Here is a 17,319-nt window from a genome sequence, read left to right as displayed (position 1 = left end):
AGGCTAGCTGGGTCTCGAAGGTATGCCTGTACTATGGAATCTGGGAGTACTTAGGAAGACCCAGGAGCTGAAGTATCCTTGTCAGCATAAAACTTGAGCAAGCAGCTCTCTTACTTTGCATGACTAGTATCCGCATGAAAAACTTAAGCGTTCATTACTTACAGGGCAATGTATTAGGGACCTTTTAGTAAAAGAAAATGCAGGTGTTAATTGATAGGTTACTCAGTGTATTGGTAGTGTATCTGTTGGTAATACTTCACTAAAAGTAGGAGGCTTTACTATTGTATTGGGAAATTTTTTTCTCCCTCAACATAGGCAAGGCTGTTTACACAATGTTCAACCAGCTACATGTGTACACACCAGTGCCTCTAAAAAAAAAAAGCAAGGAAGAAAAAACTGATGCACAAGCTGTTTTGGTACCTTGCATAAGCTCAGTGAAGTACCTTTAATGTCAAGCTTTTTTCCTCTAGAGCTGGTTTGTTACATAGATATTTATTTATGGACCCTGTCCGCTAAGGTTGCCATGAACTGTTTTTCAAAATGCTTATTCTTATTAAATAAAGCTATCGAACAAGTTAGTTGCTTTCTTTATGTTCCCAAACATTCATCTTATTGTAGGATTTTCTGTTCATGCAGGCACTGAGCCCCAGCCAGCGAAGAGATGGACCTCTTGGTATACTGGGGAGCAATCTTAGTTCGGAGCAACAGAACTTGCTGGACAAACTAGCAACAGTTCTGAAGGCTCGAAGGTGTACTGAATTTAACAGCAGAGGTATGTAGTCTTGTTGAAACGTCTCTGTCCAAATATAAGTAACTATAGTTCTGCACTTTATCCTTTAAGATACTAGCTGCAACAGGTTTTTTTTATTGTTCCTAATAAGTGCAGTTTCTGAAATCCCTGAATTATAGCTGTAGTAGAATGCTGGTGTGTTGTTGCATGTAAATGCATATAAAGCCTGCCTATTACTGAGGCAGGAGACTTCTAGGGGAGCCACAGTTTGACAGTATACTGTCTGTTATTTAAAATCCTTAAGTCCTCCCTCAAAGACCTCTTCTCTTTACATTTCTTTTACCAACTTTAAGGTCTCTGCTCATATGAGACGTCCTGTAAGGTTTTTATCTTCCAGAAGGGAGTCCTAGGCAGGTGATGCCTTTAGAAAGAGCGTGTAATTGACTAAAAGTTGAAAAATTTCTTCTCACATGCTACCTTCCTTCAAATTTTGTTCTTTCTTAAGATGATGGAGCCAAATTATGGGGCTTGGGAGATTTTTTTATTCCCTTTTCAGGAGGGGAACATTGTCTTAATCATAGAATCATAGAAGGTTTCACTTAGAAAGTGGCACCACTGGGGAGGGTAAGGAGATGTTGGGGTGTTTGGTTTGATTTTAAATGGTGCAGCTTGTCATAGAATTATAGAATGGTTTGGGTTGGAAGGGACCTTAAAGTTCATCTAGTTCCAACCCCCCTGCTGTGGGCAGGGACTCCTTCCACTAGACCAGGTTGCTCAAAGCCCTGTCCAACCTGGCCGTGAATGCTTCCAGGGATGGGGCATCCACAACTTCTCTGGGCAACCTGTTCCAGTGCCTCCCCACCCTCATAGGGAAGAATTTCTTCCTTATATCTCATCTAAATCTACCCTCTTTCAGTTTAAAGCCATTAACTCTTGTCCTATCACTACCTGCTCTTGTAACAAGTCCCTCTCCAGCTTTCCTGTGGGCCCCCTTCAAGTACTGGAAGGCTGCCCGGAGCCTTCTCTTCTCCCGGCTGAACCACCCCAATTCTCTCAGCTTGTCTCCATAGGAGAGGTGCTCCTCTGGTCATCTTCGTGGCCCTCCTCTGGACTCACTCCCGCAGGTCCATGTCCTTCTTATGTTGGGGGCCCCAGAGCTGAACGCAGTACTCCAGGTGGGGTCTCATGAGAGCAGAGTAGAGGGGGAGAATCACCTCCCTCGACCTGCTGGCCACGCTTCTTTTGATGCAGCCCAGGATACGGTTGGCTTTCTGGGCTGCAAGTGCACATTGCCAGGTCATGTTGAGCTTCTCATCAGCTGACACCCCCAAGTCCTTCTCCTCAGGGCTGCTCTCAATCCGTTCTCTGTCCAGCCTGTATTTGTGCTTGGGATTGCCCCGACCCATGTGCAGGACCTTGCACTTGGCCTTGTTGAACTTCATGAGGTTTGCACGAGCCCACCTCTCAAGCCTGTCGAGGTCCCCCTGGATGGCATCCCTTCCCTCCAGTATGTCGAACACGCCACACAGCTTGGTGTCGTCGGTGAACTTGCTGAGGGGCACTCAATCCCACTGTCAACGTCGCTGACAAAGATGTTAAATAGCACCAGTCCCAGTGCCAACCCCTGAGGAACGCCACTCGTCACTGGTCTCCACTTGGACATCGAGCCGTTGACCGCAATTCTTTGAGTGTGATCATCCAGCCAATTCCTTATCCACCGAGTGGTCCGTCTGTCAAATCCGTGTCTCTCCAATTTAGAGACAATCCCTCCTATTGGTTTTTCTTTGGAGTGCTGCTTTTCTTGCTTGTGAAAGAAATGCTAAGGTAATTTTTCCCCTGCCATCTTTCACACCTGATTACCACTCCAGAATTGTGAGTTGAGTTCTGTTAGCTTTGTGTTAAAGCAGTGAGATCCCATAGCAAGATTCCTGTCAAAGTTGAATATAACTTTAAAAGGATTGAAAAAAAAAACTATCCTATAAACCAGAGCCTCCTCTGAAGATTTAAGTGTTAACTTAGAACTATAAAAACGTGACTTCCCTTTTTCACAGCAAGTATATGTTGAAACCCACAAAATTTCTAATAGCGCTTCTACTTACTCTTATCTTAGTCTCAAAAATCACATACTTGTGCTGGAAAGAGTGGTTGATAAATTATTATAGTCTGTTTATTCTTTAAATGGTGATTGATTGCTTTTCAGCCAAGCATGGTTCTGATTTTTATGTGCTTTTAGTTCTACTGATGTAATCTTTCTCCTAGTAACTCATCTTGTTATCCCTGATGTTCCAATGCCAAGTACTGTCAAATGTATGATGGCTGTTCTGACTGGATGTTGGGTCCTCAAGTTTGAATGTAAGTATTAAATATATGGGATTCTTTGGGTTTTTTAACCAGAAATTGTAGATGGGGGTCCAGAGAAAATTTTCTCTTTCAACAACTGCCCTAATATCAATACTAGCTTAACATAAAGTGTGAGGGTTTTGTTTTTTAATCTCCTGAATGACAAGAGATTTAATTAAATACAACTACTCCTTCCTTGGCAAATACATGCATTTCATTATTAGATGTATTGGGTAGGTCACACCCTAAGTATCAGTGGGGAGTGAATTTGTTCATTGCTACATTAAGAGTGATTTGGAAGATTATGGAAAATATCCTGGGGGAGGAGGAAGGAATTTATTAAATTCTTTGATTTCTTAGAAGCAGCTTCCATTGAAATTGATAGGAAACTTTTGCTTGCTTGGGGTATGTGATCAAGGTCTGTAGGAAGGTAAGGTGTTGCCTATTTACATATAAGCTGAGATCTGTTGAAAGTTATAACTTCTAACCAAAGTTAGGCTGTCAGCTGATCATAACACCTGTTTGTACTTTCCACTAAAGTTTTCTATTTGTTGAGAAAATAGTCAGGCTTTATGCAATCACAGGCTCAGACAGATTAAATGTATATATAACTTTTGATACCCGTTTCTGTACGCACGAGCCCTGCAGATTGGAATGCTCTTCAACTAAAATAGTAACCTCCAAGGAAAGATGACTTGCATAGTGTCACCCTAGTGTCATGCAAGTAGTTTTGATGTCATCTTTCATGCAATCTGTAATTATTTTTTATGCAGTGCATGCTTTCTTGTACAGCTGTTTTGTGGACTTACACCCCAAATTCTGCTTTATATTCATTCTTTCTAATGTATTTCTTAGTATTTGCTTTCACAGTAGTTGTAAAAGTCATCTTCTTCCCCTTGACCTTTATGGCTGAGTCCTTTTAGCTAATAAGTACACTACAAATGAGTTAATTATCCATGGAAAACTCACAGACAAATTTCATTCCGGTTTTCTACTGTGTGACTGAACATCAGAATATAAGGATTCTTTAATGGTCTAAATTTTCCAGTCACTAATGTTTATGAAGGCACTGCTTAAAGCTTCAAATAATGCATAGTAGTTTTTCAAATAGGGCACATCATCAGACTCCTTGAACATTGGACTGTGTTTCAGGGTGTCCATTTGGATTCCAGATAGTCAGTGGACTTGTTCCATGCTTTTTTTAAAGGGTCTGTTGAATTAGTGTCCCCTTAGAGATGTTTTCTGCAACACCTGCAGTGGCTTCTGTTCGTGGCCTTATAAGTATTTGCAAAAGGAAAACATTGTGTTGTCTTTGTACTGTGATTCTTACAAATAGGAGTAGCTTCTTGTTGAATATGTACCGTGGAGAAATACTGTTTATGCTTAAGCAAGCAGATGGATTTAATAACCTCCAACTTTGTTGATAAGCAGAAGGGAGATGGTTTGCTGTTTGGAGATGGGGATGCAGCAGGAAACTCAGAAGGCCTGGAAGCGCTGTTTGGGTTGTGTAATTGCAAAGGGTGTGTGCAGATGCTCTGGAACAATATCCTGTTCAACTAAGACTGAATAAACCTCTTTCTGTGGTGAATCACTTTGCAGGTTCTTGGCTTCACTCAGTTCAGGAGGTCTGCATGCCTTCTATTATACGTGCTAGGGTGGTTTTCCTTTATTTTATTTTATCTTCTTGCTAGTCAGATGCTTAGAAAGCTTTAGTTGAGAGGTAGGGAGATTTAATTAGTGATACCTGAGTTTAAATCTTTGTGGAAGAACTTTTATATTTAGAAGTGATTGGAAAAGAAAAAATATATAAAATAGTGTAGGGGTTATTCAGGGGATATTTTTGTATTTTTCGTTTGCAGTTGAGTTTTATTTTATGTTGTTAGTACTGATTAGTACAATCCTGACTGCTAATGCTCCCAGCTTAGTAAGCAACATACTACTTAAAAGCGAGTGATTCTCCTCCCTAGTGGGAAATGTTAGTAATAACTCATGGGGTCTGATGCAGCTAAGTGCCTATAATTAACAGCACCACTCCATCTGTTCCCACCAGTCTGTTATTAGTCTTCTTCAGACTCATTACAAGTTAAAGATTGTTATAACAAATAATGGGACTCCTGCTGATGGAACATTTGTCTAGGAAAAAGAGGTCTTTGATTTTCTTTTCCATAATTTCTCTCTTTATTTATCGTGGCTTTTTGACTTCTATTTGGATAAGTTTCCTTATATGTGATACAAATAAACTTCCAAAAGTGTGTGCATATTCTGGCTTGCTTCTGTCAAAGCCACTGCAAATAAATTGAAGGAGTTGCTTATAGTTCAGTGTTGTAAACAATTCACTTAAAGTAAATTCATGTTCAAAAACTTCACTGAAATATTTGAAAAAACAAAGCTCAGTGTAGCACTTAATGAAATGCTGACTATGCATAAGTGAGTATTTGAATTTTTTTTTTTTACTACAAGGCAAGCTGCATTTGACTGTTATTTCTAAAGTTATATTTATATCCTACACATAATTATACCACTTTTTTTTAAAAAAACATCACATGCTTGCAAAAACCAGTATTTAATTTAAGAGTATTTCTTATGTTAACTCTTCCATTATAGCAGGCTTTCAAGCTGTGTTTCTCTAATAAAAAGTAATTTCCTTCTCTTGTGTAATTCTATGATGCTTCTGTTTACATGTGTCTATACACACAGATATAGCATCCATTAGTGTCAGTAGAGAGGTAATGTGGAATTTTCCAGCAGAGTTTGAGCTAAATGTAAGGCATCTAAGTATTAGAGAGCCAAGATTTAAATATATAACTTCAGTTTTGGGGTTCCCTTTTGTCTTCAGGTGGAAGATTAGGATGAAAAGGTGTCACCACTGAGCAATATTAGATCTTCACAGAAGAAAAATTTCACATTACTAGTTGCAGTTCCATATTTTCCATATATAATACACTGTCAGCAATATATCCACTTTCAAAGCAGCATAGAATTCAATTGAGACACTGTTGTCAGTGTGCTCCTTGCCCTTGGCCATATCTTTCATTGGTTTCATTATTTTATTGCCTTCATTATTTCTGGGACGGTAATAGGGCACAAAGTAGCATATCATTATCCTTCTGCAAGTAGGCTGAGACAAAGATGCAAGTATCACTGTATTTCCTCTATGTTTTTTGTAGAGCATAGAATAGTGTAATTAAAACCAGCAGAAGCCTTTAATAGCTTTTGAGCTTGTTTTTTGTTAAACTGATTGTCATCTGTTAAAGCAGGGAGTGAAAAATGATCTCGGTAACGATATGCATTGAAACAAGCTTGTGTCTGTCTTTGCAGCAAAGTATCTGGAAGAATTCTAAGCATTTGATTGCTTATTCCTTCGTTTGTTTTGCTTACCTGGAGCAGCAGCAATGATTCAGCTCGGATCATTTAAAAGAATGGAAAAAACCCTGATTTTCCTGAAAGGCCTCGGAACAACTGGGACTTGACTAGAAGAGCTAGGGGATTGCATGAATGACATTTCAAGGCGAAAACATCTTTCTGAATTTCTTGGAGCAATATGCCCATCCTTGTTCAGGCTGTTAGACAAGAGAAGTGCAAAGCTGTTTGAGCTGACGGCTTCTCAGGCTGGACTGTTTCTCGTCCATGCATAAACTTCTTTTAGATTAACAGGCTGATGCTCAGCAAAGCCCCCGCTCCTTAAAACAGCTCAAAACTTTTGATCACTGGAGTTTCATGCTTGTTTTGCAGTTGGAGAATTACTTCAACTGCCTCCTTCTACAAAAGGACTCGCAGCTCTGTGGGAGGTGTTAGAAATATCTAATGTGCATATGAATGTTCTAGTTGTATTGGGTGTACAGCTGAGGGGAATGTTTCACATCAACAGGGTCTGAACTTCTGCACTCCCACAGTGTCTGCACCTTCTGGCAAGGAGGAGGGAAACAGTTTTGCTTCAAAGTTGGCACAAACTTAGACTGTGAAGCTGCTGGGGTTTGCAGAGGAGAAAATGGGGGCGAGAATGTCTTAAATGTGCCTCTGTCTGCAGAGCTGGAAAGCGGGCTGGTTTGAAATAAGATCTAGAGGAAAAGGAAACCGTGTTTCCACTGCTCCCTCCTCTGTTCTGTGTCATGCAGATACTTAGTTTTTCATATTTAGAGAGCCCTTTTGCTCTAATTCACTTTTGGTTTGAAGAAAACATTGCATTAAGGAAGCCCATTGTAAGGAGAAGGTTGGGAAATATTACCTCATTCTTTTAAAAGCATGTGACGGGATCCAGAAGATGAGCACTTCCAGTGGAATTTAACCTGACCTCTGCACCTTAGGAATGGCTACCTCCAGTCACTTTGATCAGTCTAGAAAACAGCTGTGGCAAATAGTGGCTTCTTAGAGAAGATATGACACTTGGGGTTTTTAAGTGAAGTAATGATTTTCATATTACATGCTCCTAGCTTCTGGGAATTTATGTTGACTTCCTAAGCATCTGCTCCATCATGTTTAATAAATATCACCTGGATTAACTTTAACTACCATTCTGAAGCAGATTCATTTTAGTCTCTGCAGCATCTTGTGTCATTTCCATGTGTTGGAAAAATGGCCTGCCTTTGTTTCACCAAATGAGATCTCTACCTCACTCCATGAAAATCTGTGATTCTAAAGTTACTTTATAAGCATATAAGAGACAGTATAAAAATTCTTTTCTGTGCTGTAGCAGAGACCAGTAATGCTGTTGATGAAAGCAAATTGAAGCTAACCATGCCAAATTCCCCTAAGGCTTTCTCTCAGTCCAGATTTCTTCCTTTTCTAGCAAAATAATCTCAACAAGCTTTACTCAATCTGCATGTAAGTCTCAAAACCCAGTGCAGACTGAGCTGAGGAAGTTTTAGTTGCAATCTCTACTAGATCTTGGATGTGTAGTATTTTATCTTCTTTGTTGCTATCGTATATTTCTAAATTACTTTTAGCTGTTCTAAGAGATTTTTGGGACTAACCCCTGCTCTTTGCTTTATTAATGCAAATCCAACAAAACTCCACTAAGGCTAATTGAGTTACTGAGAGCTACCCGTGGGTATCTGTGGGTGATTACAATTTGTTCTTGGCAACCAGTTCTTTTTGTACTTCATCCTGTTTAAATTGTTTTTGCTGATGCAGTTAGTTTCATTATAAACCAATAAGACTTACATGAGCAAGGATTATAGGGCTCTGATCTTAAATTTTGCGAATAGGGATATCTTTATTTACAGTACTAGTAGCTAGAGTTGTATCAAAGGACAATTATTGATACGGTTAGAGTGGGCACCCTTTTAACCTGCTTGCTCCTTATATACTGGAAGGTGAGAAGGTAGGGGCAGCTGTTCAGCGAAGTAATAAGGATCAGTAAGTAGTGATGCTTGCAAACGAGGGGAAAAAAAATGAACAGTATTCTCCTTGCCAAATGCGGTGGCATCAAGCTAAAATGCGGTTGTATTAAGCAAAAACCCTTTTCTGCAATATTTTCTAGGGCCTTTAATGCAGGCTCAGGTTTTGCTAGAATTTGGTGCAAATGATCTTGTTTATATCTACAAATTGCAGGTATGAAATCAGCTATTTAAGAGGCTTTTAAACTTCTAATCGTTTGTATTTCTAGGGGAGAACCTTGCATGACCTCTCTGCATGTGCGATCTTGCTCTGTGTGGTCTTCTGTCAGGCAAGCTTTATTAATGAGTGCTTGCAGACTTGAACTGGGCATTGCAAAACAGCTCTGGTCCATGTGAAATGGAAGAATGCCGCTTGCCTTGGTACAAGTCTTACCCTTTTGTGGGTAATTGATCCAACTACTGTGATTAAACTAGAGGGCCATTAAAGCGTAGTTGCAATAATCACCCTCTTCTCTTCAGGGAAGAGAACATGTTAAATGAATAAACTTGATCAACCTCAAACCTAGAAGGGGCACAGCTCTTATTGGCAATACTATTGAGGAATAAATCAAGATTGGCTGAGACCTTGAGTAAGTTGAATGGTCATATTTTATTTAATAACAGAACAGACTAGATTTTTAGCCAGGCTTGCCTGTAAAGAATGCACAGACTGTGAAAGTAGGATGGAAAACAATGTAACCCTGATCTCTACTCCCTCCTAAAATTACAGGTGTCCTCTCAAAAGTAAGTTTCTTTCCCCTCCACTTTCAGAGAGCTTCTTTAAGGATGTCCTTCTCCTTCTGAGATTCAGTTCTGTTCTGAAATTTTTTTGGCATAAGTACTTAAGATGTCCATCTCAATTTCAGAAGGGAGGTGACATAGTATTGATGGTGTCCTGATCACTTTTAATTAGGATAATAGCAATTCTTTTTTCAGTCCATTCATTTGACCAGTATCTTGGCATCAAGTTCTCATTGGTGGCTTTTCAGTACAGTGCCGAACAAATGAGAGTCTGTAATCTCAGGAGTTCTGGGAATCGATTTAACATGGCTCCTGTTTGAAGTCAAAGGGCACTATACCTCTGACTTAAATAGGAGTGGTCTAAGGTCAACAGAGCTTCTGCAAATGTCCCTGTAAAAGTATCGGAGTGATATACCTTTGAGTACGGTACGGAATTTTATTTCCTTTTATACGTCCTCTTAATCAGGATGACACTCAGTCGGATGGAGAGACTATTAAAAGGGAACTGTCATGTTACCCAGCCACTTACACACGTTAGCAGCTTTAAAATTAATAATGCCTACTCAAGAAAAAGACCTGGGCTTTACTGAGTGAACTCAACTTAGCACTCAGTTGTCAAAATAAAATCCCTAGCTGTAAAAAAAGGAGAAAAGTTGGAAGGGCCTACAGTATGCTCTAATCTTTTATTTGTATCCCTAAGTGTGAAATTGAGATTTTTTTAGCACAAGGTCATCTTGTGGTGGTTGTACCATCTATTAGAAGAATGATAAAGCTTGTGCATGCCTGGTGCTTCCAAATGACACTGTAACGCAACCAAAATGGATTATGCTGTCTTTGAGAACCTCGCTTAGACTATTGCATCCAATTGGAGTCACTGCATCTGAAAATGAAAATGCGAAATTAGTGATCTAGAAGCAAGTGACTTGACACTAACTTTTGTGTGGAGAGGGGAAAGAAGAACAGGCAAATAAGAACCTTTTTTTAGACAAATGCATAATGAAACACAGCTTGAGCCCTCTGTCATTTTATCTCAAATATGAGAACAGGGGGATATTTCCCTTTTTTGTTTCTCTGATTTCGTTTTTTATTGTGGTATGTGAATCCTTTAATTCTCTAATACAAAATCTCTTTCTAGTATGCAGGAGTTGCTGAAGAGAAATGAGCAACTCGGGAAGAAATCAGTCTGAACAAAGTCTGCAATTAAAGGACATACTGGTCTCTATCATTTAAATTATTTAGCTTCCTTTTTCTAGTTAGGAAGCCTTCCTCCGTGGATGGATATTCCTTGACTGTTCACCTAAGGGTTGTAAGCACCTTCTTCAAACATCGGTTGCTAACTGCATCAGTTTTCTGAGTATATAGCTAGACCATGATTCTGATGACACATGACATGCCGTTTGCCTCATTTCCTTGTGCCTCAGGCTCTCCTTTCACTGTTACCCTGTCTGTGTTGTCTTGTCTCTTTCCAAGTGATGCTCTTACTGCAGATTAGTTGTGCTGTTGATGGTAAGATTGCCATGAAGTATGTTGAAGCCTGAAGCACCACCACTTCTAAGCTTGAGGATTCCAATGACTGACTTTCCTCTTTTGCTACCTGCACGTAGACAAGGTGTTAGATGACACTGCTTGAAATGTCTCTGAGCACGATGGTTCCAAAAAGCATTTGTTCTTATCTGTCAAATATGACAAGACCCATGAGTCAGAACAAGTTCTGCGTCTACATCTTGCATGAAAAATATGTTTGGGAATTGAAAATGTACTACTTTTCCCTCACCAAAAAACATAGAGAGTCTGTTGCTCCACAAAGTTGTGTGTGTGTGTGTAGGCCTAACAGCATTGCCTCTTAACGTGTTTGTGTTAGAGGTAACACCTGGTCACTGGTAACTTATGTTCATGGCTTTTTATACTATCTGGAATACATAGCTTTTGTGCCACAAATCTGTTAAGACGAAGATCTGTTCTGATTTTAGCTGGTTAAGAAATGCTGATCATGCAGACAGTGGCTAGACAAATGGTCTGTTTGCATATTTCCAGTTTTTCAAGGAAACAAATGTGTATCTTGTGGTTCTGATAGATACAATGAAAATAGGACACACGTAGATGAGTCTCTCTTCTTGCTTTCTTGGAGGATTGTCATTACGTGTTACAAGGAACTTTGAGGCATCCAAATTCCTCTAAGGACCTGGCAGTGTAAAATGGACAGATATATGTATGCAAAACAGACATAAACTATTTTGCATTTTCTGCTAAAATAGGTATTCTACTAACATTAGTCACTTTCATGACTTAATTTTGTTTTTTAAAGGGAAGTAACAATACAAAAAGACATAATAATCTTGCATTCATTCAATCTTTTATTACTTTCGTATCAAATTTGCTTCATTTACTGATGCTGGCACTGGATGCTCAATTTGTGATGTACTCATTGTATAAAATGAGTGAAAGTCCTTGAAATTGAGCTTTTGATGGTAGATTGAAGTAAAGCATGCTCTTAATGAATGGTCGGTTTTGTTCTTGAGACTAGATGAGACTCTTTTTCCTTGTTGTAAGTGGCACCCATTAACATCTGTATTTTCTTGGAAGGAAAGAATAGCCGTGTAAGAGGCAAATTGAAACAGGAAGTCTTGTTGAGTTGTGATGATTAAATAAATTAAAAAAAAATTAAATAACTTCTAGATTTATTTTTTGAGTTATGAGTACTTTGAAAATACGTTATCAGCATTCATTGCTGTTATCAATAATGAATACATAGGTTGCTTTTCCAGAAGATACATGACTAGGTCGCCCTTGTAGTTTTGTACAAGTTCATGTTAATTTTTCTTGAAGGAATGAACAAGTGCAAATAATCAACCCAATACTTGTACATGGAGGGAGGTATATGTTGTCATAGTATTCAGCCAGTTGTGGTTTTCTATATAGGTTTATCTTTTTTGATGTAAATACATTGGAGGACTTCTGGTAACTCAAATGTGAATTCCCATTGCATTTTGTGAGTTTGTGTGAACTGGTGGTAAATTGCTAACAGTTGGCTTTCAAGATCTCTCTAGATTAGATACTCCTATCTGTTGGCCACCATGGTATCCAAGTACCTTTGTCCGTGATATTTCTCTTCATAGTCTTGTGCTTTCTTCCTTTTCAGGCTCAAACCCCCACATTTTACTTCGGATTTTATTTAGTTGTTTTTTTTTTTAATACCGTGAGTTTCATATTTGCACAGTAGAAATAAGTTGCCTGAGTAAGAAACACTGTGCATGGAGTGAGGTTCTACTTTAAAAGTTACAACCTTGAGGATTGTAAATCCTCATGGAACAGTTTTCAAAATCAGCTTTGCAAACTTTCTTTCTTGGGTAATTTTTATTAATGAGTGCAATGTATGTGCAGGCAAAATGTTCCATCCTTGAATGGGTGACCACAGCAATTTCTCTTTCCAAAGTGAGGTCAGGTAGTACGTTTAACTGATGTTAGCGATGCATTAGCATCAGCGCATTCTGTATTGGAAAAAATAACTAGCCTTAAAACAAGGTAAAACCACGTTGACTCTAAAAGACAATCTCATTATGCAGCAGTGATAACAAAAATGAATGCTACTGTTAAACTCTAGCATAAATCTCCAGTTTGTGCTGATCTTGGAGACCTTGAAATCCCATCTGATTTGTTATTTGAGGCCATAGCTGTTCGGAAAGAGCTTTGTGCTTGCTTTGTAATTGCTCTTTATCAGGCAATTGCTTCCATTTCATAACTGCGGAGTTGGTTCTACATGCTGTCTTTAAGCTTCCAAATGATCAGCAATTTGACATTTGACATTAAGTGGTTGACCTTTAGTGGGTAAGAGGAGAAGCTAATAATTCCTAGTGTTTACAGCACTGATTTTAGTGTGATATTGCTTCTCTCCATCTAACTTGCATCTTCAACCGCTGTTGTAAATTTTTTCAAGTTTAAAAGCAAATTGCTAAAGCACACGAGCTTTGATGCTGTGTTTTGCATTGTGGGTAATCCTTTTATTTTAGTGCAACTGTTTAGTCCCTAAAATTACATGCAAGCCTCTGTTAAAACATGGGATCTCTAATCTTTGTCTTCGTTATTGCGGTTTTTGTAGGGGTACAAGCCTGTCTACAAACCACAGTACGAGAACAAGAAGAGAAGTATGAAATCCAAGGTGGCCCACAAAGAGGCCGGCTCAACAGAGAACAGCTGGTGGGTTTTATTGCTCGAGACAGATTATTTTAATGACCTTTGGTTCATGTATTTTTGCCCTTTGCCACATGGGCAGGTGCAGTAGATGTAAAATTTTAATGTGGTCTTGTACAGAAATTTGATTATGTGCAAGGTGATCAAAAGAACTGCGAACACCCATAAAGCTGTCATTTTTCTCTATTAATGGATATGTTGCTATAACCTTGTCAGAGGGAATGCGGTATTACATTTGTGGAAGGAAGCTGTATGGGACAGGAAGTGATGCTGCTTTGGCCTTCTCTGCTCAGCTTTAGAACCTAGTTGAAATTACCTGAAAGTTGAAAGGAAAATGTTTTTATTACTTCTTGTTTCCATATAGGGCCACTTTTATATTTAACTGGGTTAATTTCTGGTTACCTTCTTTGATTACACTGGAGAAGTTCATTAAATGTATTGTAACAGTAGCTGTAAATATTCCTAGCTCATAGTTAAACCTTGTTGTGCTTGAAAATATTTAAACATAAGCAAGAATTTACCTGTAAGCAAGCTTTTCTTGATACTTATACTGAGGATCTTACCTGTTAAGTTCCCGTTCTAGCTTCCAGTGTTGGTTATTTTAAGTTGTATTTTTTTTGTAGGCTCTGATTGTTCCTTTCTACTTTTTTCCTGTGTGCTCAGTTGTGAAGTCCTGTATTTATACTTCTTTTTTTTCTTCCACTTAGCTGCCTAAGTTGTTTGATGGATGCTACTTTTATTTTTTGGGGTCTTTCAATCGTCACCAGAAGAGTGATCTTGTGGAGTTGGTCAAAGCAGCAGGAGGACAAATTCTGGTTAGGCAGCCAAAACCAGACAGTGATGTGACGCAGACAATAAACACGGTGGCATACCATGCAGAATCTACTTCTGACCAGAGATTTTGCACTCAGTATGTAATCTATGATGTGTCTTCTAAATTCAAGCCGGAGAAAATTCGTCAGGGCAAAGTCTGGACGGCCCCCTCCAGCTGGCTTATAGACTGTGTGATGTCCTTTCAGCTCCTGCCTGTAAAATGAATATCAATGTCTCATGAGCAATGTGATGAATGTGGTGAATCTTGAGCAGTTGGAACACTCTGGTAAACACTGGTCTGAAGCTATGATTTATGTTTTGCACTTAGGAATACAGGAGAGCTTTGACCATTTAAATGAGTTACTAAGACCACTGATATGCTGGAATAAATGAACTTACAATGGAGGAGAGAGATAAATATACTGCGTTGAAAAATGTGCCTTAGGTTATTTAGTATGCTTTATTTTTGCATTTAACTTAAGTGTAATAATCACCGACATTTTGTAACTAAGACTTTGCAAAATGAAACCTTTTGCATTCTTGATTTAAACCAGCCCTTCCTAGATGATAGAGCGTGACCCCAGTTCTTTTCTGTTTAATATCCATTGACAAGGATCTATTGTACATGTCAACATTTCCCAGCCAGGCCAGAATTTGTGTTTTTTAAAAAAAGGACTCTCTGCATTTTAATATAGTCATTTGCCTGTATAGACATCTTTTCTGTCCAACGACATGAGATGTTTCTTATAACTTCTTACAACTGAATTTTACATGAAATTCTTGGCATGGGATAAGCCTTGTAGAAATTAGAGTATGGTCTGAATTCATTTGAAAGTAGACAATTTTGAAAACACTATCTTTAAAAATCTTGGTCTAAAATTCCTTATTTGTAGCAAGAGTAATGCTTTATTCACTTCTGTCCTCTTTCATGCTTGTAAATGTGTAACTCGAATTCGATTCTATTTTCTGAAGGTTTCTAAGTGTCAGGATCCTTTATTAAATTATTAAAGTAAGTATGGATTGTTGCTATCATGGTTACTTTAATGAAAAAAATGTAATGATCACAAAAGAATTATGCCTCACTTTGCACAATTGTATTTAAACTTAGCTGGCTACATTGGAGCAATATTTGATTCTTTCATATTTGTTATAAGAAATTTTAATTCATTTCTCATAATTGATCGTAAGTTATTGTCAGAATCTTACTTCCTCACTCTGTGCTCTTATGTAATGTCTTGCATCTTTTGTGTTGCCTTAGTTTGTGAGTTCATAATTTAAAAATGGTGTCTTGTAATAATATACAATGAGAATGATGGTTGTGGGATAAAACAAAGTTTCTTGTGTTTGCTTTTGTACTGCTTGTAATAATAAAACTTCTGGTGCCAGTAAGTTCGGAGTATCTTATTGCATGAGCTTAGCTGCAGATTAAGTACATAGTCCATATATATCTCAACAGGTAAATGGAAATGTAAGTACTTTTCTGTGAACTTGATACAGCTGTGAAGATAGCATATCCACCTGCAAGAGCAGCTCTTAGTGTAAGAAAGAGACAGTTGTTTTCTGTAACCATTGCCATTGGAGATCCTGTGCCAATTTTCAATATGCTCTATAGAACTCTTAGAACTATACACTTCACGTATAACAGGTATAGTTTTCAGTAGCATCTACTAGATTTCAGTAGTTGGAGTATCTTGATCTATCACTTAAGCTAGACTGAATCATTGCTCTTTACTAAATGCAGTTCTCAAGTACTTGCACGTCTGTGTGAGCGAGCAAAAATGCAAGGCTCATTAATAAATGGAACAACCCATGGGATGAATGTGTTTTGGGGTTTTGTGCAGATAAACACTGGCAGCAAATAAGGTACTGAGTCGATACTGTGTGGACTTGGTCATTTATTTTAACAATTGTAGCACATTTTACCTTGGCATTTTATAGCGCATCGATATACCTAATGCAGTATTCTTTGCAAAAGTAGCAGTGAATCTCGGCAAAATTCTTAAGAGTGGAGCTTTTCTGCTGTGTATCAGGAAGAAATTTGGCCCATCAGTAATCCCATTCTGTGTCCTAAGGTAGAGGCAGCAGATTTACAGATTTTAAGAGCCATTGTTCCTTGGCAGCTGAAAAGAAACCGTTAGAAAATTGCCATCAATTTTTTTTTTTCTAGGCCACACTGAACTTTTCCTAAAGTCTTGTTCCTTTGAATCAAATCATGTTTTCAAGCAGAGTTACTATCAAATCACATTAAGAATCCTTCCATATCATACTGAGGAGCGATCCTTACTTGCCCTTCTCATTGAAGTGCACTCAAGATTAACTCTGGCCCATCTCCTCCAGGTCTCTTCAGGAATTCAGCGTTGGAGTGTGACCAGCTTACGTAGACTTACGCACTTAAAGAGCCTCACAGAACTGCAGTAAGTAGACTTTGATGCCAAAATTACAGAAGGTGTCGAACACTACTGAAGCCAATAGGTAAGTACAAAAGCTAGAGGTCAGTGACACAGACCCTGCTTAATTCACTCTTGCTAATCATTAAAAGTAGAGGGATAGCACTTCATAAAACATGTCTTAAAAAAAAAAAGTCTTGTAGTAAGGATAAATCAAGTCCCTTAATCCATTGGATGGATTTTGGCTCGTGAAAGCAAGGTTATAAAACCATGAGGCATGTGGTAAAGGGTGTGTAGGGATCGTTTCTCACTGGCTCTTCTAGTTCAAGAACAAGGGTGCATTAAAGGAAGCTGGTAGGAGGCAGGCTCAAAAACAGAAGAGGTATTTTCATGCAGTGTGAGCAGACTTGTGGCACTGACAGCCATAGTTTGTTTTGGGTGCTGTATGTTTTGTTGTAGTCTGGAGCAGCGAGTAGATGAGTTCATCAAAGAAAATCTATTAAAGCTTAGTAAAGAACCTTAGCTATAACATGAATTTATGTTAGTATTCTCCTGCTGAAGTGCATGTACTTAATCTGCATTGATGACTGGGGCATTTGAAGAGGTAAAAGTCCAAGACTTGCATTCTGGATTGTAGGTGTTTTTATTAATCTTGTATTTATACCTCAAAAATGCTGCGAGTCTCAGAAAGGCTAATGATTTTCAGACAGCGTTCCTTGAAATTTGTCTGTTTATCTCATGAATT

General features: G+C 38.5%; 1 protein-coding gene across 1 annotated transcript in view; it reads left to right on the top strand.

The window, feature by feature from the left end:
• The window catches only part of BARD1 (BRCA1 associated RING domain 1), a 46,667-nt gene extending 31,091 nt beyond the window's left edge, over positions 1–15,576 (top strand). The window contains exons 8-11 of the mRNA XM_075153738.1: positions 637–772; positions 2,990–3,082; positions 13,283–13,380; positions 14,082–15,576. Of these exons, the coding sequence (XP_075009839.1) occupies positions 637–772; positions 2,990–3,082; positions 13,283–13,380; positions 14,082–14,411 (657 nt within the window). The 3' untranslated portion in view covers positions 14,412–15,576. The remainder of the gene's footprint in view (positions 1–636; positions 773–2,989; positions 3,083–13,282; positions 13,381–14,081) is intronic.
• The last annotated feature ends 1,743 nt before the right edge of the window (positions 15,577–17,319 follow it).

Source organism: Calonectris borealis, chromosome 6 (genome assembly GCF_964195595.1).
Source record: "Calonectris borealis chromosome 6, bCalBor7.hap1.2, whole genome shotgun sequence".
NCBI lineage: Eukaryota > Metazoa > Chordata > Aves > Procellariiformes > Procellariidae > Calonectris > Calonectris borealis.
Note: the sequence above shows the minus strand (reverse complement) of the source record. Positions and strands in the feature narration are given on the sequence as shown.